The 23787-nt window shown below is 37.1% G+C and overlaps 1 protein-coding gene across 1 annotated transcript in view; it reads left to right on the top strand.

The window, feature by feature from the left end:
* Nucleotides 1-23787, top strand: part of Glut1 (Glucose transporter 1) — a gene marked incomplete in the record, with an annotated part of 492009 nt that overhangs the window by 407593 nt on the left and 60629 nt on the right. Inside the window, 2 exon segments of the mRNA XM_070100219.1 lie at nucleotides 19744-19800; nucleotides 20232-20329. Of these exon segments, the coding sequence (XP_069956320.1) occupies nucleotides 19744-19800; nucleotides 20232-20329 (155 nt within the window).

Genomic DNA, 23787 nt, shown 5'->3' with positions numbered 1-23787 from the left:
GCTTCTTAGATTCATTAACAAGAAGCAGGACTGTTGGTACAGGCTATTGTTACTGTTCGAAGGAATAATTAAGAGATATTTCCTCAACACTTGTCATACTGATAAAGAAATGCAAAGAATTCTACTCAAATTCAATGAAACAGCTGTATAAAAGACCTTGAAAATTTGCTGTCAAAACATAGGATTATTAAAGTCTTTTAAAACTGAAAATAGTTTCAGTAAATCTAATGAGCTAAGCCCAATGAGCACTTCAAGGTGAATGCTTTGTAAATGATAAAGAACCTTTATCTAAGGAACTGGAACTGCACTTGTCTTCCTTGGATCAAACCTAATTACCCTCACCCCACACATTCCCCAGGATTATCTTGGCTCTACCATGACCCCTTGACTTGGGATTTTGACTGATTTGTTGGTTTTTCACATGGAGTAAATTTTGGAAATTAGTTTATGGAGTGTTTCTCATGGGACTTTACTCATTCTCTTTCCATTACTGTAAATATTTTTGACTGAAGGTTTTGGCCTGGGACATATTTTGAATATAATTGGGAAATGTGGCTCTCAGTATTTGCTGCTTCCTTATTCTAGCATTTTGTTTATTTGTTATTTTTGACTTTGAAAGAGTTTTACATTGTGTATAACTAATACTCTTTTGTACTACAGAATATGTATTTTTTGTTAAGCCAATAATTTTTTTTGTGTGATAAAGGCATTTTTTGTATCGTGCTTTTTATGATTGTTAATTTGTAAGGCCAGTGCTTTTCTTTAACTTCAGTGCTTTTGTCACCAATGATCTCTGCACCCCATGTTGGAGATTTGTCGTACAGAAAATAGCCCCAGATTCTTACCCCTAACACCAACTACTCTGTCAAGGGTAAACTTTGTGATTAAATTGCTAAAAGTAAAGCAGGTCTGTACCGTACATATATACATTGTTGTGCGTCAGTATAAACAGTATTTTGTGATATATAAACCAGTGATGGGTAATGGTGGAAATGGAGACAGTAATAGAAGAGAATTAGTAAGTAAATAAGTTTATTTAGGTACAGGTCCACATCAGTACAATTATCATACAGAGTAACGTATGTGTAAATTACTTCAGATTATGGGTGCACACATTTGTGATCCTGTCTGAGGGACCACCAGTATTGATAGCATATATCCTCTGCATCCTTCCCTTTGCATAATCATTGTAGAGATGAGAGGAAAGTGGATATAATGCAAGTACAGCATATACTGTATATACATTATACATAGGGTTTCATTGTTTAATTTCTTTTTTGTGATAAATGGGTACACATGGCTCTTCCTCAGGATATGTACTAAGTGCTTTCTTCTTTGTAACTGAAAGAGTTGCAATGTGTAGTGACTTGTGCTGGTTCAGTCATGTGTTGATAGTGGACCTACACAAAAATGAAGGAGCACTGCAGTATGCTTACTGGCCCATACTAGGCAAGTCCAGCTCTCATCCACCCACACCCTCACATGTACCCATCCAACCTATATTTAAAGCTATCCAAAGTTCTAGCTTCAGTGACAGTACTTGGAAGTCTGATTCACTTTTCTGCAACTTTGTTGCCAAACCAGTACCTCCCCATAACCTTACTAAATCTAAATTTATCCAACTTGAATCCATTGCTGTGAGTCCTTTCTTGGTTAGATATTTTCAACATTTTATTTACATACCTTTACATACCTTTACATGCCCTCCTTAATTCTAAGCATTTCTAGAGAGTAGAATTTAGTGCTTTCAGCCTATTTTTGTAGGAAGGATTTTTAATATACTGTATGGAATAAACTTTGTTGTCCTTCTCTGTATAATTACGAGCTCGTTTATATCTATTGTGTAATGTGGAGACCAGAGCTGAGCAGTATAATCTAACTGAAGCCCACCCTAAGATATATAAACTTGAGTATATAGCCTTAGGACAGATAAATAAGATGCATGTACCCCACTTGGGTATCTTTATTCTGAAGATGTTTTTTCAACTAGTGGTTTTGTCATTTCAGCACAGGAGGACCCTGCTTATACAGTAGGTTAGGTTCTGGGCTAAGCCCGATAACATGTTTACACTGTCATATATTAAGTGAGCAATATAGCTAGGCTTAAAATATGCATATACAGTACAAACCTTAAAATACCTTAAAATATTTGTAGTTTATAGTGAGTGGTGAATACATTTATTGTAGGAAGTCTGAATAAATGAATGGGTATACAGTGGACCCTTGACCAACGGCTTTAATCCATTCCAGAGAGCTAGCCTTTAGTTGAATTAACCGTTAGTCGAATTAATTTTCCCCATAAGAAATAATGGAAATCCAATTAATCCGTTCCAGACAGCCAAAAGTATTAGAAAAAATTATTTTTTTCTATATGAAATATGCATTTCCCTACACAAAAAACAATGAGACATGCCCAATACATACATAAGTAAATACTAAAATGACACTTACCCTTATTGAAGAGTATTGTTGAGTAATAAGATACTATTTTTCTTGAACACTGGGAATTTCACAGCGATACACGAGTAAAGACTTCACTTTGCAATCCCCACTAGCATTACAACAAAACATGAGAGTTAGCCTGTCTTTCATAGGCTTGTGTCCTGGGTGTGCCTTTTCCTCCTGACTAATGAGTAATGTTGGTCCTCTTTGGCATTTTCTTCTCGAGCAGGCCTGTTTTGTTGCAATTAAACACTTGTTGGGGTTGGAATTTTTCAGCTTTGCCATGCCTTATCACACTGTGTATGCCACTACGATTCTTAACCCTCTCAGGGTCAAGAGGCTCTCTCCTAAACTTGTTCTCGGTTGAAATTTTTTGAGAAAAAAAAAAGAAAAAAAAAATCTTGTTTAACCCTTTCAGGGTCCGTCCCGTAGATCAACGGCTTTACGTTGAGTGTCCAAACCGTAGATCTATGCCAAAATTCTAGCGCCGTCAAATTTAGCACAAAAACGCTCATAGGCCTACATGTGAGAGAACAGGTCTGCGTGGTGGGTGTGCGCCATAAACAAAAAATCTAGGCGCCCGCATAGCATTGTGGGAACGCCGGCTCAGTTACCCTTGTTCACCATGCCTCGTCGCAAGTCAGCTCTCACTCCCCGGAAAATTGGGACTCTCCTCTTCCTATCTGATAGTTCTGACACTGATGGAAGTGGAAATGAAGACGAATTCTACGGCTTTGATCAGTTAGTGACCGAAAAGAATGACCAGGATATCGATAATAGTGCAGAAAACCCTGACGATCCTCAACCTTCTACCTCTGGTGTGGGCACTCATGACTCACGGTCGGTTGTTCCTCATCGCAAGAGAAAACTAATATTTTCGCGTGGCCAGGCCTCTGACGTCAGTAATGATGATGATAGTGACGTGGACTGTGATTTTATTGCGCTCGACGATCAATCGAGTAGTGATAGTGAGGAATCATATTCACCAGTGAAGCGTCGGTATGTTCGCCGTTGCATGTGCTCGGGTAGTGTACCCTATGCTGTGCCCAGGGGACGGAGTACATCCCGGAGTACATCCCGTGGCCCAACACCAGTTTTAGGTAGTGATAGTGAGGATGATGTGGCTACACTTGGCATGGATAGACCACAGGCATCAGTGGATGGTGTTAGTGGTGATGGTAGTGGCACCGCCATGCATGACTCGCCAGGCCATACTGGGACCCATGTTGACTCGTCAGTTCAAGGACAAAGTGGAGCGCCAGCCACCAGCCCACCACAACCACAACCACCCGCACAACCAGCCTATGATGTCCAGTATCCACCAGCAAACCGTATGTGGGATTGGCAGCAAAATCCCAATTTTGTTCCCAAGCCTCACCACTTTGATGATTCTCAAAGTGGAATTCTACCTACTTGTCCCCTTGGAACCACGGCCAATGAACTGGAATTCTTTGAATTATTCTTTGACCAGCCATTGATGGAAATTATTGTCAGGGAAAGTAATAAGTATTTTGAGTACACCATGGCAAATACGATCTTATCACCACAGTCAAGACTACACAGGTGGAAAGAGACGACTGTTGCAGAAATGTATTTGCTTTTTGCAATGATAATGCTTATGCCTCACGTCTATAAGCATAATATAAAAGCATACTGGTCCACAGATCGGCTAATTTCTACCCCGGGCTTCAGTGAAATCATACCAGTGAACAGGTTTATCTTACTCTTACGTATGTTACACTTCTCTGACAAAACCAGGCCTGACAGAAGTGACAGGTTATACAAGATTAGAAATGTTTTCATGTATCTCAAACAAAAGTTCAGGATATACTTTTATCCATTCAAGAATCTTGTAATTGACGAGTCTTTGATTTTGTTCAAAGGTAGACTGTCGTTCAAGCAGTATATACCGAGCAAGAGGAAACGCTTTGGTATAAAACTGTTTGTACTCTGTGATTGTGACAGTGGCCTGGTTTTGGATATTGTTGTATACACGGGTAGTAAAACATTGAAAGATACCAAGATGTTATTGGGTATCTCAGGTGACGTAGTGAGAAACATGATGGCACCTTATCTTGGTAAGGGGCATACATTATATACCGATAACTGGTACACAAGCCCATTACTCGGTGATTTCATGCGAGTGAACAAGACAGATGTGTGTGGCACAGTGAGTTCTAATCGTAAACATATGCCCAGGCTCAACGCAGGTGCTCGTGGTGATGACGTGCAGGTGTTTACTGCCAGTGACATCATGGCATTACGGTGGCATGACAAACGAGATGTCACATTGTTGACAACCATTCACCGTAATGAAATGCAAGACAGTGGCAAAGTTGATCGAGTGACTAATGAACATATTCGAAAACCAGTGTCAGTGATTGATTATACACAAAACATGCGCTTGGTTGACAAGTGTGACATGCAGATTGGTTTTGTTGACTGTGTTCGTAAGAGTTACAAGTGGTACATGAAACTTTTCTTCCATCTCATGGACATTTCAATGCTCAATGCATATAATATGTACCAAATAAAGACTGGCAACAGACCACCATATGGTGAATTTTGTTTGTCTGTTGTTAGACAACTCACAATGAAGTACCAGGTAACAACACCTGCTATACAACATGGTCCTCGAATTCCTCAGGATACACCCAAGCGTTCGAGGAGAGAAGGTGATCATTTCATAATACAGCTTCCTTCAACTCAGAAGAAATTTGCTCAGAAGAGATGCATTGTCTGTGCACTAACAAAACGATGGCAACAAAGACTCAAAGACACTTGGTTTATGTGTGAGGAATGTAAGGTGCCTCTGTGCATGGTGCCTTGTTTCAAGGAGTTCCACAAGCTCCAGCAGTTCTAAAACCATGTCCAGTGATTGTAAATATGTAAATATATGATAGAACATTAGTATTATACAATACTGTTTACCAGAAGGGTGCTTTACATGTTTTTAAACTTTACCCCTCCTTCAGAGTATAATAAACAACAGTGGTAAAAACCAACAATAATATGATAATAACTTTAGTGCGGTTATTGTGTTCAATACAGTGAGTTTATATATATATACATTATATACAGTATTGGTCTCTCAGGCCCCAAATGTTAGTAGGAATAGAAAAAATTGGAAAAGAAAAGAAACAACTAAAAACCACAAAATAATGTAATGCGCGTATGTGGAATTCGTCGATGTTGCCGCCACCACATCATTTTTGACAAACTTCTTGGCACTGTATCTCGGTAAGTACTGATCAGATTTTTTTTTTGTCTTATTACCTTCACAAAAATATGCTCTTTAATTCTGTAAGAAAAAAAATTTTTTTTTTTTTTCAAAATTTCTTGGACACTGGAGCACCACTTCAGATTTTGGCCTTGGACCCTGAAAGGGTTAAAGATAGAGAATCTTTTCCCAATCATAATGGCACCAAAAGTATGAAATATGATGGAGAACTTAAAGAATTAGGCTTGTGCGAAGTTAGCGGTCTCAACGATGTTTACACAGCGATTTCGCCCACTTTTAGCCCTACTTTCAGCCAATTCCAGTGTATTAGTCGACAAAAATCATAACTATTTCGCTAGAACTCCATTTTTTTTCTGTCATATGAGTACAAGAAACCACCCATTTACTGATTTCAACTATCCAATAAAGTGGTCAGAAATTAGCAGTTTTGCCAATTTCACACAAATTTCAAAAGATGCCAATATCCAAACAGGGTCCAGAATAAACAAGACAGACATTCCTGGCACTAAAATAACATTTCGTCTGTTCATTAGTCACATCCCCAAGGCCCCTCTTACATTTCTTTTGCTTTTCACTTTGAATTTTTATTCTCACAAAAAATAGAAGATTTACTGTTATGCAGACTACTGCATTATTGATCCTGATACCAACCTCTTATTTAATGACTTAAATGATTCAAACAGTTACTGTAATTACTACACTGCAGAACAATCAAAGGCACTTCTCAGTGCCAACAACAACATAACTATCTTTAACTACAATATCAGATCTTTAAGCAAGCATTACGATGACCTCATAGCATTACTAAATTCCTTACATGCCAATATGTCCATCATTACACTAACTGAAACCTGGCTAAAGCCTGATAGTACAGATGTCTATGCCATTCCTGGTTACACAGCCATACACAACTGTAGGCCAGACCAACAAGGGGGTGGCACAGCCATATACTACTCAGACCAACTAGAATGTATCACTAATACTTGCACAAGGGATGAACATGGGGAATATATAATAGCCAAATTCAAATCCAAATACCTACAAAAACCTCTCACATTGATAAACATTTACAGAGTTCCACAGTCAAACATTAGCCAATTTAGTCAAAACCTAGGAAGTATGATAACTGATGCACGCATGAACAAAGATCACTTACTACTCTCAGGTGACTTCAATATAAATCTCCTGCAAGACCAGGACCCACACGTTACTGAATTCACAAACACAATGAGTAACTGTATGTTGCTACCAACAGTAACAAAACCTACAAGAGTTACAGAGACTAGTGTTTCCCTACTTGACCACATCTGGACCAACACCATATCCCCTTTAAAATCAGGCATAATTACAGATAATACCACAGACCACTACCCTACTTTTCTCATAACAACTCTTGGTAAATTACCCCAAGACACTACTAAAGTCACCTTCAGACTTCACAATGAGGCAGCCATTAATAACTTCACAACAGCAGTAGCAAACATTGACTGGCACACTGAGCTAGAAATCTATACAGATATTGACGAATGTATTAATAATTTTCTAAAAAAGACCCAATACCTCTATAACAAGCACTGCCCTAAAAAAACTAAACAGATGACAGCTAAGAGACTGAACAGTCCCTGGTTAACACCCAGCATTCTCAAATCCATAAATACAAAACACCAATATGAAAAACAGTACAGAATGGGTCACATAACCAGAGACCAAACAAAACGTTACTCGTCAATCCTAACCAGCCTGATAAGAAGGGCAAAAAAATTGTATTATGAGAACAGATTATCCAACTTACGAGGTGATATAAAAAAGACCTGGAAAACCCTATCAGAAATTCTAGGAACAAAAAAGATATCACGAAATAGCGAAATAAAATTAGCAAAATCAGATGAACCCCAACTCCCACCAACAGAAACAGCAAACAGACTCAATGACTTCTTCTCCACTATAGGACAAAACCTTGCCAATAAAATCCCAAGCTCAGATACCCCACCAAATGACTACCTCACTGGCAACTACCCGAACACACTGTTCCTAGCTCCGACTAACCCATACGAAGTCTCCCTTATTATCAACACGCTAAAAAACAAGGCAGGAGATTTAAATACCTTACCACCCTTTATATACAAAAAAGTGTCACAAGTGCTATCACCAATCATTGCAACACTCTTTAACAAATCCATTGAATCCTCCACCTTCCCCACAGTACTCAAAATAGCAAGGGTCACCCCGATCCACAAAGGAGGAGACCAAACAGAGTTGAATAACTATAGGCCAATATCCAACTTACACCCTCTCTCAAAAATCTTCGAAAAATTAATTCATAAACGAATCTACTCCTACCTTATCTCCCAAAACATACTCAACCCCTGCCAATTTGGATTCAGGCCAAATAAAAATACTAATGATGCTATTATACACATGCTAGAACATATATACACTGCAATAGAGAAAAAAGAAGTCCCACTGGGGATCTTCATTGACTTACGTAAAGCTTTTGATACAGTTAACCATGACTTGCTCCACGTAAAATTGTCACACTATGGTATAAGAGGGCACTCCCTCAACTACCTCAAGTCATACCTCAGCAACAGAAGCCAATATGTGTATGCAAATGGGGCAAACTCTTCTGCACAAGTGTAGAAATGGTATAACTAATATCAGCACACTTGTGAAAGAATATTAGACTCACCAGTTGACGTGTATTGGACATATGGCATGATTTGTTTACTTTTGAACTTTGGCAAAAATCGAACATTTTTGCTACTTTGCGCTCAATTTCAAGGTACTTTTCATTGTGAAACCAATCAAAATCATCCCAATTTCTGTAATATGTCTTCCATTCTATAAAATGAGACCAGGAAAACTAGAATACAACCATAAATACCATACGAAAATACAGTGCAAAGTCGCTGTTTTAAACCAAAAACATGATCAAAGTTTTTTTTTTCTCATTATGCACTGTGTGCTGCAGGATTTTTTTATACTGTGCACACTGACCACATAGACCCATTCTTTCATATGTAGGCCTACCAGCTTTCTCTCACTAGATTTGAAGGCGCTAGAATTTAGGCGTACTAGTATGTCAACCCCGGTGCGTAAGCCGTTCTAGTACAGTGGACCCCCGGTTAACGATATTTTTTCACTCCATAAGTATGTTCAGGTGCCAGTACTGACCGAATTTATTCCCATAAGGAATATTGTGAAGTAGATTAGTCCATTTCAGACCCCCAAACATACACGTACAAACGCACTTACATAAATACACTTACATAATTGGTCGCATTCAGAGGTAATCATTATGCGGGGGTCCACCGTACTTCGGAAACTCTGAAAGGGTTAAATCTCTCAAACCAACCTTTGCTGGCCTTAAATTCACCAATATGAGCACTACTTCCAGGCATTTTTTCCTGTTTACCTGGATGTTAGTAAACTGGTGTGGGTCGCATCCTGGGGGAAAAGATTAAGGACCCCAGTGGAAATAAGTTAGACAGTCTTTGATGATGCACTGACTTTCTTGGGTTATCCTGGGTGGCTAACCCTCTGGGGTTAATTGTTTCTCAGTAGTATTCTCGATCAGCCACACCAACAACAGTCTCTCCACATCTTCAAGTAGTACAGCTGACCGTGGTGCAGCAGCAGCTGATGGTGTTGCAGCAACAGCTGGCCGTAGTACGATAGTATTTCTCACCCTTTTTACCTCAGGGTTAGCACTGGGGCCCATGCTGGCTTATTTAGCGGTTACAAGCACTAAAAACACTGGAATAATACAAATTATACCGCAGGTACACATGGAATAGACCGCAATGGCTTGTAAACATTGGCACACTGAGTCTTGAAGTGGCTGGGCCTGCTCAGGCCACATGGACACATTTGAGATGAAAGCCGTTAGATGATTTTTTCACCATTGGTAGAGCCAATATTTTCATGCCAAAGAGTGCCGTTAGATGAATTTGGCGTTAGTCGATGCTGCCGTTGGTCGGGGGTCCACTGTAATTGAAAACCGCTGTATTAGCGAAAGGCTGTAAAGCAAAGTGCTGTACCCTCCTGTACAGACACATTTGAAGGTGCTGAAAATGGAGACAGTAGAATACAAGGTAATCAGTCTGTCATTCTAGTTGAAGGTGTTCACCATTGTAGTCTCATATTGTTTAGTTTTTCACCAAGTGTGATAAACATTTGGATTTCAATATTTCCTTTTTTTCTCTCTTCTACCTCATTGTCAAACATACCAGCAGTGCTGCAAGTTTTTGTAATTTCCTTATTTGTGGTTAACATTTAAATTTTTAGGTTTGTGTAACCCAACCTAAATTAGCTAAATATAAAATAAGAGAAAATGACGGGAGCTCTTTTAGGTCTATACACTGACAGCAATTTAAAATTCAACACTAGCATCCAGTACATAGCCAGGGTTTCCAAAACATTGGGCACCTTAACCCTTTCAATGGCTGTCACATAGAACTATGTTATTGATGCCAGGGTCTCTCGCATAGATCTATGTCATGAGTTCACCTCACTCAGATAAGTCGAGTGGTAAATTTTGACCTAGATATGAGAGAATGGGTCTGTGCAATGAGAGTACATAATATAAAAAAATCCTGCCCTATCTGGTGCATGATTGGAAAAGCAAAACTCTGACCTTAAGTTTGGTTTAAAATAGCAACTTTAAGGTATTTCCTAGGATGGTTTTTATGGTTTTATTGGCTGTTTCTTGGTATCATTTGATTTCAAATTTGGATCAAAGTAGGGGAAATATTTAATTTTTGCTGATTATCTTGAGGACAGGTAAGGCCCCCTATGCTCCCTGGTCTGTTTTTTGGGTTTTTAATAGGTCTGATTTAATTATTGGGATACTGTAAATCATGACCAGTCATTCCTGGTTATATTTTTTATTATCCAAGAAATAGAGTAAATCTTCTGTTTTTGTATGATTATGAATTTAAAATGGAAGGCAAGTGTAGTATGGGAGAGGCATGGGGACATGATTAATGAACAGAGGAAATGTTGTTTTAGTGCCAGGAATGTTTACATTGTTTATTTTAAACTATTTTAATTTAATTTTAATTTTTTTTTGGTAAAACTTGCCAAATTACTAACTTCTGTGCACTTTATAGGGTAGTTGAATGGGTGGTTTCTTGCACTCAGTATATAGAATGGAAGGCAAACTAGTGAAATAGTTATGGAATTGGCTTAAAATAGGACTCAAACTGCATAAAATCACCGATGCATAAATTTCACCAAGACTGCTAACTTTGTGCCTGTGTAATTCTGTAAGTTCTCCATCAAATTTTGCACTCTTGGTGTCATTACCTTCAGGAAAAAAAAGATCCTCTGCTGTTTCAAATTTTTTTTTGTGAAAAAAATTAGATGCAGCAATATTAATTTTAGGGGTCTGAGCAGTGAAAGGGTTCAGATATGTTACCATGTAGTACTTCAAATAGCATTAATTTGTACACTATCTAATTTAACCTTACCTAACCTATGGCATTTGTCCCTGGGGATCTACTACACCACATCATCTAAAGCCAGTAGTAAGCTACTATATGAATGACTCAAGCAAGCACTAGACGACACACACCTCCACTCTTCAGTAGCTGCTGTATGAATGATGACTCGAGCAAGCACTAGACGACACACACCTCCACTCTTCAGTAGCTGCTGTATGAATGATGACTCGAGCAAGCACTAGACGACACACACCTCCACTCTTCAGTAGCTGCTGTATGAATGATGACTCGAGCAAGCACTAGACAACACACACCTCCACTCTTCAGTAGCTGCTGTATGAATGATGACTCGAGCAAGCACTAGACAACACACACCTCCACTCTTCAGTAGCTGCTGTATGAATGATGACTCGAGCAAGCACTAGACGACACACACCTCCACTCTTCAGTAGCTGCTGTATGAATGATGACTCAAGCAAGCACTAGACGACACACACCTCCACTCTTCAAAAGTTCATACTTATTCAACACACAAAACATTCACTCTTACTACCATCCATTCTATATATACTGGACATTAAATACTAATATAAACCCTTTTCTGAAAGCTACAACAGAACTTATAGGCACAATGCAAGATGCAACTACCTCTTTGACATATCCCCCATGCATAACTCAGCGTGAGTAAAAATGCATATAAAAGGCCCCAAAATTTTGGAACTCTGCCTGAAGATTAAAAAATCTCTGTTTCTGCCAATAGCTCTAAAGCTATTGTTAAAAAGCACATCTTTACTTTCATGTGATTCATGACAAGATACTGCACTATGTAAAACAAATCTTGAAAATCTTTGTTTTCATCCATTATCTACCCTCCTATATAGTTTGTTTCTGTATTTTTTCTACTCCCTTATATTTATCACATGCTGCAATCCCTTCTTTCAGACATAGCTGATTTCCCAAGAATTTTGCATAATATTGTCCTCAACTCCCTATATCCATGTCTGCAGAAAAATCTTCAGTGACCTTATATGTCATTATATTTTGTTTGTAACTCTATATATAGAGTAGTACCGCTCACCCTTTGATAATTAGACATTTAAAGTGTTTTTATTTTGAATTATGAATCCTCTTGTATTTTTTTTAAATCCCAATTAATGTCATGTACTGGACCCTTAAAAACTAAGTTTTGACCAAAATGCTATGCATCCTATTTTTTTATGTACCATAATTTTGAAATAAAAGACTGACTTTAAAGAACAATTGAGGAAAACTGAAAACTTGTAAGAAACCGATTTTTACCTCCACTTCATAAAAACTGGCATAGTAAAATTAGAAGAGATTAAATTTGCACTACTGCCAAGACCTCTCCACCATTTTTTCCTGTATCTATCTTGCTTGATAGATGCCTTACAAACAATAAATTAATAAATTATTCTGACATTTTTCTACCATGAATGGATGATGTGTTCTTAGCATTTTCAAAAAACTTTTGCCAACCACTTTACAAATTTCTGGAAGTTTTTATTATTAGTTGTTGCAAAACTTTATTTTTTTTTGTCATATGCAACACGATGTATAATGTATGTTTTAGATTGAACTTGTGATCTTGGTTTTGAATTTAAATAAAGAAACAATACATTTGCCAAAGAAGCAGTGTTGGAATTTATTGTTGCAATAATTGCAAAAAATCAGTTTCAACATAAATTTTATATATTTCATTGATGAATAATATAGAATTGCTATCTAAATTCAGGTATATCTAAGGTAGGGTCAGTCAGTCAGTCAATTTATTTCTATATGATATATCATTTGTACAAAATGTAATGACTTTACATATATACATGGAGCATCCCTTAGTTATGCAGAGCATTTTGGGCAAGCCTAAACCTGACTTATGTCTTGAAGGACTGTATAAGACAACAATGATTTTCACAATAAAATAGATTAGATGAATATTAAACAAATGTATATGAAACAGATAAAATCATAAGTTACACAGGAATAAGAACACTTAGATTATACTACATATACGTATTAAGTTTATTCCAGTAATTCAAGAAAAACTTCTAATACAGTTACAGTAAGAATGAGATTAGTTACCTACATTATTAAACAGTGTGATGAGATAGTACTTTACAATTGCAAACAAACCGTAGAACAGGTGGGGTTTGTACCCATGGTGAGTAAGTCCTGGAGAGACCTGGAGAGGGTTTCGGGGCTCAATGCCCCCGCGGCCCGGTCTGAGACCAGGCCTCATGGTGGATCAGGGTCTGATCAACCAGGCTGTTACTGCTGGCCGCACGCAAGCTGATGTACGAGCCACAGCCTGGTTGATCAGGTACTGACTTTAAGTGCCTGTCCAGTGCCTTCTTGAAGACAGCCAGGGGTCTATTGGTAATCCCCCTTATGTATGCTGGGAGGCACTTGAACAGTCTTGGGCCCCAGACACTTATTGTGTTGTCTCTTAGTGTACTCGTGGCACCCCTGCTTTTCATCGGAGGAATGTTGCATCTCCTGCCGAGTCTTTTGCTTTCATACAGAGTGATTTTCGTGTGTAGGTTTGGTACCAATCCCTCCAGGACCTTCCAAGTGTATATTATCATGTATCTCTCTCACCTGCGTTCGAGGGAATACTGATCAAGGACCTTTAACCGTTCCCAGTAATTTAGGTGCCTTATCGCACTTATGTGTGCCATGAAAATTCTTTGTACACTCTCCAGGTCTACAATGTCGCCAGCCTTGAAGGGGGCCGTTAGTGTACAGTAGTATTCCAGCCTAGAAAGCACAAGTGATTTGAAGAGAATCATCATGGGCTTGGCATCCCTAGTTTTGAAAGTTCTCATTATCCATCCTATCATTTTCCTAGCAGATGAGGTAGATACATTGTTGTGGCTTTGAAGGTGAGATCCTCTGACATTATCACTCCCAGGTCCTTCACATTATTTTTCTGCTCTATTGTATAGTTAGAATTTGTGGTATACCCTGACACATTTTTAATTTCTTCAAGTTTTCCATATCTGAGTAGTTGAAATTTCTGCTCATTGAACTTCATGTTGTTTTGAGTGGCCCATTCAAAGAGTTGGTTGATGTCCGCTTGGAGTCTCACATTGTCTTCGATGGAGGTCACTGCCATGGTGATCCGGGTGTCATCCGCAAAGGAAGACACGGAGCTATGACTTACATCTCTGTTTATGTCAGAAATGAGGATAGGAATAGAATGGGAGCGAGTACTGTGCCTTGTGGAACAGAGCTTTTTACCGTGGCTGCCTGGGACTTTACTTTGTTTACTATTACTCTGTGTCCTATTTGTCAGGACATGCTAGAATATAGTACATGGTAATTATAAAAATGTATGGTAATTTTTCTGAGTTATACTTGACCAAAAATAAATTTTTAATTTTTTCATGTGTTTGCAACAATATACTGCATAACTTTGAGTGCATAAGAGAATAAGCTGTATATTTTGTCAGTTTGACTTGTTTCATATACTCTTGTTGTGGACCATTTCAGCCATATATAGTTCTAGGAGGTGAAATGTCTTACACTGGTTATTATTTTGTTACAAACCTGGGGCCCTGACATTGGTTTTGGGCTTGATGTCACTGAACAGCTAAATGTCAGATCAGAAGGTAAATTTTACTACCTGGGTAACATTCACACTTATCCATACAGTACTGTATTGTATCAGAAGCTTATTGTACTATGTGCCACATGTTTATCAAATTTCAGTCTATCTGTGTGTAAGCTTCAGATTCTGCTTTCATCTTGTCTTTCAGTAAGTTCAGGCAATCTCATCTCTAATGCCTACAGTATGTAGTTATGTTCTTTGACAGGGCTCATAAACTGAATTTTACTAAATGCAAATCATATTTTCCGTAGGCACATTTTAACTGAGGGTTATGTTCCCAGGCATCCTAAAAAAGAACTGAAAAAATAAACTGCCAATTTTTTGGCTGTCAAAATGCACACAAGCATCGGAAACATTAGATTAGGCTCCTGTATAAATATTAGAGATCCTATAATGCTATGAGGACAATAGGCACAGTGATGCAGACACTGGCAGATATTACAATTTGGAATGCCACTATCACTGAGCTTTATTGTTTCGGTCTTCTCTTCCAATGTCATAGGCTTTATAGAATATTTTCAAGTAGCATTTGTAGAACTTTTCTTCTTGTCAGCTTTGATTCATTGGTTATAAATCACAAAATTATTAAAAGAACAGCAGAATCTTTCACAAGATGCATGCTAACACAGAATATATGGTGAAATGACTGGGTTATTCTACGAATTGTTCAGATGTGATTTTGGATGAGTGAGTTTGTATTCGGATGAAGAGCCAAAGAAAGGAAGGCTATTGGTTTCATTATAAAACTTCATGTGAGAGAAATTTTGTAAAGTAAATCTAAATTGACATGTTTTAACCTCTCCTGTTTCTTTCCATAGACTCTGCTTTCCTTACACTGTATTGTAGAAACACAAATTTTGTGTAGGCCTCAAATTTCTAAATTGTACAAATGCAAATTTTGCATAGACCTCAGATTTGCTGCCAGTAGCTTCAAATTGGGCTGAGGATGGGTAAGGCCCCCCATGCTGTATATTATTGTGTATCTTTCCTGCCTGCATTCCAGGGAGTACAAGTCAAGGAACTTCAACCATTCCCAGTAATTTAGGTGTTTTATCATACTTATATGTGCCATGGAAGTTCTGTGTACATTCTCCAAGTCAGCAATTTCACCTGCCTTGAAAGACACTGCTAGTGTACAGCAGTATTCCAGCCTAGACCATGTACAGTATGTATGTATATGAAAAGTAAAGGTTTCTTGGCAAAAAATAAAGGGGGTCAACATTTATAAGGCTGGGCTTTACTTGAATACAGGAAGGGAGGGTATGTATAAAGTCCTTTACTGAATTCATTTTTTGTACAATAAAATGGTAACATGCAAAAATGCAGTTTTCTGCACGTGATACCTTTTGTAGCCCCAACGCAGTCTTCTGATTTCCACGCTCTGAATTTTCTCTAATATTCACCCCCACAAATTGTTCTCAAATACGTATGACATCTTCACTGCTTCATAGTTGAGAACAATGTGTAGGCTAGATATTATGCAGAGAATTCATAGTGTAGAAATTAGAAGGGTGTGTGTGCTTACCAAAATTAATTCGGAGAGCTGAGAAGGGGTTGTTAAGGTGGTTTGGGCATTTAAAGATGATAGAGATAAAGATTTTATTGCTTTGCAGTTACAATGTGTAATTACAATTTTGATTTGTGAGGTACAAAGAAAGCCACTATCATGCTGGGGCATTTCAGGCAAACTAATCGTATTACTTGAAAACTAGTTAAGTCTAGACAAGATAAGAGTGGTTATCTTTTTAATAATCTTAGTTTATCTTAATACTATTGCAAGGTAGTCAAAGGCGGAGATTTAAAGAATAAGAATTTTGTAGTTGCACATAACAAATAACAATATTACAAATAATGGTTCAGACAGTACTATTTTATGGATTAGCAGATGTTTTAATAGACTAGAGGTCATATAATGTTTGGGAGAGTTGATTACATACTGATTAGAAGTTGTGTTGCTTAGATTGAGAGATGAGATGATTTTTAAGCATAACTCTAAACTTGTAAGCAGTCAGGGGATCTTTTACCAGTGCAGGTAGTGAATTTCAGATATTTGGGGCCTTTATATGCATTGCATTTTTGCATAGTGTGAGACTGACACAAGGGATGTCGAAGAGTGCTTTGTGTCTTGTATTGTGACTGTGCATTCTGTTGTAGCTATCAAGAAGTTTGAATGGAGGGTTTATATTGGATTTTATTGTTTTGTATATATAGTTGGCACAATAATATGAGTGTATTTCTCATATATTTAGTAGGCTCAAGCTTTTGAAGAGTGGTGGGGTTTGCTGTCTGGCACAGGAGCTGGTGATCGTACACACAGCAACTTTCTGTTGGGTTATTAAAAGTTTAAGATGATTGGCTGTGGTTGATCCCCAGGCACAAATACTGTTGGCGAGATAGGGATATATTAGAGAGTGGTATAGGTTAAAGAGAGTTGTTTGGGGTACATAATACCGTATCTTGGAAAGGATCCCTACTGATTTAGAGATTTTCTTGGATATATGCTGGATGTGGAAATGAAATTTAAGATTACAGTCAAGGTGAAGACCTACGATGACGAATTTCAACTTCTGTAATAACCACTACAAACATTAACCACTACAAACATTAACCACTACAAACATCAACCAATACAAACATCAGCCAATACAAACATTAACCAATACAAACATGAGTGCAACAGACAAATGAAGTAGTAGCAGTAGCAACACACAGCAAGAGGCATTCTTGAGCTTCCCCAGTACTCAGGCTTAATTCCCAAAGCTGGGGTGTGGCTCCAAAAGGATCCTGTAGTGCTTGCACCACCTGACATCGTCTGCTGCTGTGCAGCTGCCACACCTTTCAAGCCAAGTGTGGGCGGCTTGTGGCACCCCAAGGGGCATAGCTTCTCCTTCCGAGCCCTGTGGGGCGGGGAATGGGGCTAGACCTGGGGACAGTTGGTCCCAGAAGACGAGGAGGTACTTGTACATCCTCCCACGGCAGACATTGGTCTGAGACACTCCCACGACAGGAAACCAAGGCTGGGCCACCTCTTTGAAAAGGCCTGGGATGGGCGATTATACCAGCGAATCTTCTACCTACCTAATACAAACATTAACCAGTACAAACAATATAACTGCTACAAACAATATAACTGCTACAAACAATATAACTGCTACAAACAATATAACTGCTACAAACAATATAACTGCTACAAACAATATAACTGCTACAAACAATATAACTGCTACAAACAATATAACCACTAAAAACAATAGAACTGGTACAAACATTAAAACCACTACAAACAATATAACCACTAAAAACAATGTAACAAATTGACTTGCAAAACAGTATCCAAAAATGTCATCATAAACCAAATTGTTAATGTCAAACATTGTAAACTTTTGCTTTCATGTAAACCAAGTTAATTTTAAGGCTGCCCAGAGTGCACTACATAACCAGGGGCTTTCTGTAAAGTATTTATATAATAACAACTAACCCTGTATCAATTTTATTAGGTACTTTATAGAAATAAATTTGTTTATTATTATTATTATTATTATTATTATTATTATTGTTATTATTATTTTTATTTTTATTATAATTATTATTATTAAAGAGGGTGTATAAATCTCAAATGGCAAGAAAGAAGGAAGGATGGGTTAGTTTCATACTAGAAATGGTTGGAGGGAGAGGGTAAATGAGGTTTAGAGTGCAAGGGGCTTAATTAAGCATCTAGCAGATTTTGTGAGCATGTTAGATCAGAGTGAGTGGAGATGAGTGATTTTCATGTTTGATGTGCTGTTGGAGTGTGAGCAAGGTAACATTTATGAAGGGTTTCAGGGAAATCAATTAGCCAAGCTTGAGTCCTGGGAGTGGGAAATGCAGTGCCTGTATGCTGACCTTGTTATGGTCATGTTTCTTGTCAATGGATCAAAGTACAATATACCTTTAGTGAACCATGGATTATTTTGCCTTTTGTAGTAATTAATTTTATTTTCAGGGGATCGAGTATATTGGTGCAGTTGTTCGCTCCAGTATTTACATTTTCTTTTTTGTATTTATATTTTTTAGTTTTTTATTTATTTTTGTATTTGTTGTTAGCTTCAGTATTTACATTTACTTTTTTATATTTATATTTTTTATTTATATTTTATATGTATTTATATATTTTATATTTTCTTAATACCTGTGTTTTATGAGTTTGATAAAGTTGTTTATTGATGCATCACTTATGGAGTCTTAAAGTAAGTTTTTTGCTTGTCGTTGGGACTTTGTTAATATTGGCCAAGAGAGAGATGTTGTGGCTTATCTTGTCAGTAGTTATACCAGTGTATTGGGGCACTATAATGTTAGTTCAGATATGATCCCTTAAGGAATTAGATATGTCTGTGATTCCAGTGGGATTTAAAATTGAGGAATTAGTGTAATCGTCAATAAGACTCATAGAAATTTAGTTTGTAGAATAAAGATGATGGGATGTTGGTGTACAAACTTTGATATTGTGGACACTGCTGCAATGTGTGTTAAGACATTGCTTTGATATTTAACTGAATACAGTACTGTATATTAATAACCCTATTATTAATGAAGTAGATGTACATAGGAAAGTCATAGAAGCTTATTTGTGTATTGTATGTAGGCCAGTGATAGAAATAATGTTAATGATAACTTGTTCCTTAGTTTGAAAACAATATAAGAAAAGTTTTACACTAGACAGTGTTGTTGTTTTCTCACTTGTCACATCACAATGTTTACTTTAACTATTTGCTACAAAGAGAAAATGAAAAATGGTTCAATACTACCAGCAACATTAATTTCCACTTAACTGCCATTTTATATACTTTTTGTTTAATATTCATTTCTTAAGCACTCTGTTACTTTGTTTTCTTTGATTTAACCTATATTCTTTACTTCATTTTACATACTCTTTATTTTTTGTGTTGCAGTATTTATTTCTTGGTTAACTTATTTAGTTCTATATTAGTTCATTTTTTGACTTGTTGCAGAGGGGAGAAGAGCACAGAAGAGAGTGGTGGCCCTGAACAGAAAGAAGAGGCACATCTGTAAATATTCTTATCATCTGTAAAAAACACACTACAGCAGTCTACAGCTATGGAAAGCCATCATCACACTCAAATATGTCTTATGTTAAAAAAGTGTAGGATAAAACAGTGAACTTTATCTTGCATTAAAACTACAGCACAGTGTGACTGCACTTACTAATGCAGCTGTTTTAAATCAAATCTTAGAGCTCCTGTAAAGAAGTGTTTCAATTATGTAAAGTGTGGCAGAAGTAGTGTTAGCAGGAGAAGACAGCATCAAGAATAGTAAATTTTTATGTATAATATTTTCTGGAAATTTACAGATTTTCTTAATACTGTACTTGTCCCATGTAAATCTTGAGTACAAGGTATGTATGGGTATGTATGCTTGCCAGTGTAAGTGTGTTGTGCCCTGCCCTGTGTGACGCCCTGTTTCTACCCTTGTGTTTCAGGAGCACATTGAATTGTGTTAACACCTTGGGGTCGAAGCCCATGGAGACAGAGCATGCGGCACTCATCCGCGAGCTCTCGGGTCGGGCGCAACAACAGTGTAAGGCTCCTCCCAGAGCAGTTGCTACCATCTAGCTGCTCTAGCACTGCCTGCACAGCTTGCTCCACACATGATCTGTCACCCTGACTTGCCCAACTGGCCTGCAGGTGGTGCTTGGGCAGCAGTGGTGGCTTCAGCTGTGCACTTCTTTTGTAAGCTTGTGACTGGCTTGTGCTCTCCTGATCTGGTTGGTTTGTGGCCATGCCGCCCCACCTGAGCTGCTGCCCAGTCACCCTTCTCACCTGTCCTGCCTAATGTGTCCATGATAGGACAGGTGTTGTGGGAGGCAAGCTGCCGTAGTGCCGCACACCCATATGCACAAGGCACTCATACAGTGAATCACTCACGTTCTCTTCAGTCATGTTTTAAAATATCCCTTAATTTTTCCTTAATTATATAGTCTTGATTAATGTCATAATTTCATGTATTAATTTCTAGCATTATCAGTTTTCCTGCCTGTGTTGTTTTCCTGTGCTATGCTGGACTTTATAATTTCTTACTGGCAAATTTTATTAGAGTATAATGAAAAATGCTTTATCTGGCTCCCAAACACTTTGATTGCTGTATCTCTGCTCATAGCTAATATATTGTTTCCACTTAATATTAAAATTAAAGTTCAATTAGTTGGTAGACCATCGCTATGTGCCTTGTGCTACGGGCAGTCTTATTAAGCTGTTTTTTTTCCTTGGTTGCAGTTTTTCATGCTTGATTATTATAATTTTTTGTATACTGTATTATATACAGTGTATTCATAGTTTACACAGCGTATTAAGGTGGAGCATTAGTGTGCTACAAGTTGTTTGGATGACAGCCAGGTGAGAGATTGTATGCTGATAGCTTATGAGTCTGACTGCTTGTGCCACTTGCCGCTTTCATGGTTGATAATGTGTTTCAGTTTTTTTTTTTTTTTTGGCATCTTATTTGACTATATGAGGTGAGAAGTGAGTTAGCCTCCTGCCATGCTCTATTCTCCTTTCATTAATTACCTTCAGAGGATAATTACCATCATATGTCGAGGTATGGTTTTTATTTTTATATAGCTTTTTGCATTTTGTCGTCTCACTGGTAAGGAGATGGGTATTCAGTAATGTAAATCTTGAAGTGTTTAGGGATTTGTGGTAAATTAATCCCTTCGAAAAGGGAGGTGCCTCGATGCCATCAAAAGACTTAATCCAAAGAATTGGAATTATTCTCCATTTCCCTGGATTGAATCCAGTTACCTCCCACTCCCCTAGCTGCTGTATGACCCATGTGGGTTTAGCACTTCCCACTAAATATAATATATAATGGTAAATTAATGTGAAAACTTTTGAAAAATGTTTATAAAGTATAGTGAAATATATTTATAAAATAGTTCATCATTTATGTTACACAGTGTACACAGGGCCGGATTAAGAAGTCTCCGGGCCCTAGGCTATTCAGATTGGCGGGGCCCCTTTGAGTTGCGGGTAAGCGAAGCTACCCCTTCCAGCTTGGGGGTGGGGGGGGTCGGTGTGAGCCTGTTTAAGGTCTAATTAAATACATTCTGGCTATTTAGATTAAATTTAATAGGGAAAGTACATCAAGACAACCAAAACCATTTACCAACAGCCATTATAACTATCTTGTTAAATCATGCATTTTAAAGAGAATAAACTCAAGACAGCATAGTATTACTAGATTAGGCTATTAAAATAGTGACATCATGTACCTATTATATTCAGCATAACCACTACAGCACTATTATTCCCTTTATAAATCACTGACCACTGACCATTTCCTCTTCCTTGACCGCTGATGATCAGCCCGGTAACTGTAGTCTTTCACCAGCAGTTTAGCTTTCTCTTCAAACATTTCAAAAACTTCATCATTGCGAAGTGAGCTTACAAATTCCACTAAGCCTGCATAGAGGTTAGCAAAAGTAGCCATTTCAATTTAAATTTTCTGAAGTGTCTTGTTCGTGGCATTTAACCGTTCCAGTATACAGTCCCAAAGCACACAGAGTAAGGCCAATTCAAAATCTTCCAATTTTGATGCTAAGCTGGCTGCTTCGCTTCTTGTAGTTGCTGTCTGGTCTTCATCCTCTGCTATTTGGATCAAAGCAGAACGTATTTCAGCAAAGCTGTCTTTCAAAGCATGTGTTGCATCATGCTGCGCTGACCACCTTGTTGTTGATAATGATTTGATGATATCTGCATGAATGATTGACTTGAGTATACTCCACCGATGCGTTGAAGCAGAGAAAAAAATTAAAGAGTGCTTGTAAAAGTCCAAAAAATGAAACTGCAGTGACACAACACTCCGCAGCACATGACCCAACAAGATTAAGAGAATGTGCTGAGCAGGGCACATATTCAGCAAGTGGGTTGATTTGCGCAGTCTTGGATGAGCCCCTGAACCCCTTGGACCGCGGGGCCCCCAAATGCACGAGGCCCTAGGCAAATGCCTAGTTTGCCTATGCGGTAATCCGGCCCTGAGTGTACAAACCAACTGACAAATTAAAATGTACTAGCCAAGGAATGAAGAGTAAATGTTAGCACATTGACTGTTGAAAGTAGTGGTACTAATATATATATACGTATATAAAATACAGTATATATATACATATATATATATATATATACATGTATATATATATATATATATATATATATATATATATATATATATATATATATACATATATATATATATATATATATACATGTATAGAAGATATATATATATGAAGTATATATATATATTATATACATTATATATATATATACATGTATATATATATATATATATATATATATATATATATATATATATATATATATATATATATATATATAAATATACATTAAATATATATTATATACATTATATATATACTATATATATATATATATATATATATATATATATATATATATATATATATATATATATATATATATATATATATATATATATATATATATGTGTGTGTGTGTATATATATATATATATATATATATATATATATATATATATATATATATATATATATATATATATATACATGTATATATACATGTATATATATATATATATACATATGTATGTATATATATATATATATATATATATATATATATATATATATATATACATGTATATATACATGTATATATATATATAGACAGCAACCACCCAGGGAGGTACTACCGTCCTGCCAAGTGAGTGTAAAACGAAGCCTGTGATTGTTTTACATGATGGTAGGATTGCTGATGTCTTTTGTCTGTCTCATAAATATGCAAGATTACAGGCATGTCTTGCTACTTCTACTTACACTTAGGTCACACTACACATACATGTACACATTTATTTATACACACTCATCTGAGTTTTCTTTGATTTTATCTTAATAGTTCTTGGTCTTATTAATTTTCCTTTTATATCCATGGGGAAGTGGAATAAGAATCTTTCCTCCGTAAGCCATGCGTGTTGTAAAA

The sequence above is a fragment of the Cherax quadricarinatus genome, chromosome 72 (assembly GCF_038502225.1).
Source record: "Cherax quadricarinatus isolate ZL_2023a chromosome 72, ASM3850222v1, whole genome shotgun sequence".
Classification (NCBI taxonomy): domain Eukaryota; kingdom Metazoa; phylum Arthropoda; class Malacostraca; order Decapoda; family Parastacidae; genus Cherax; species Cherax quadricarinatus.
Note: the sequence above shows the minus strand (reverse complement) of the source record. Positions and strands in the feature narration are given on the sequence as shown.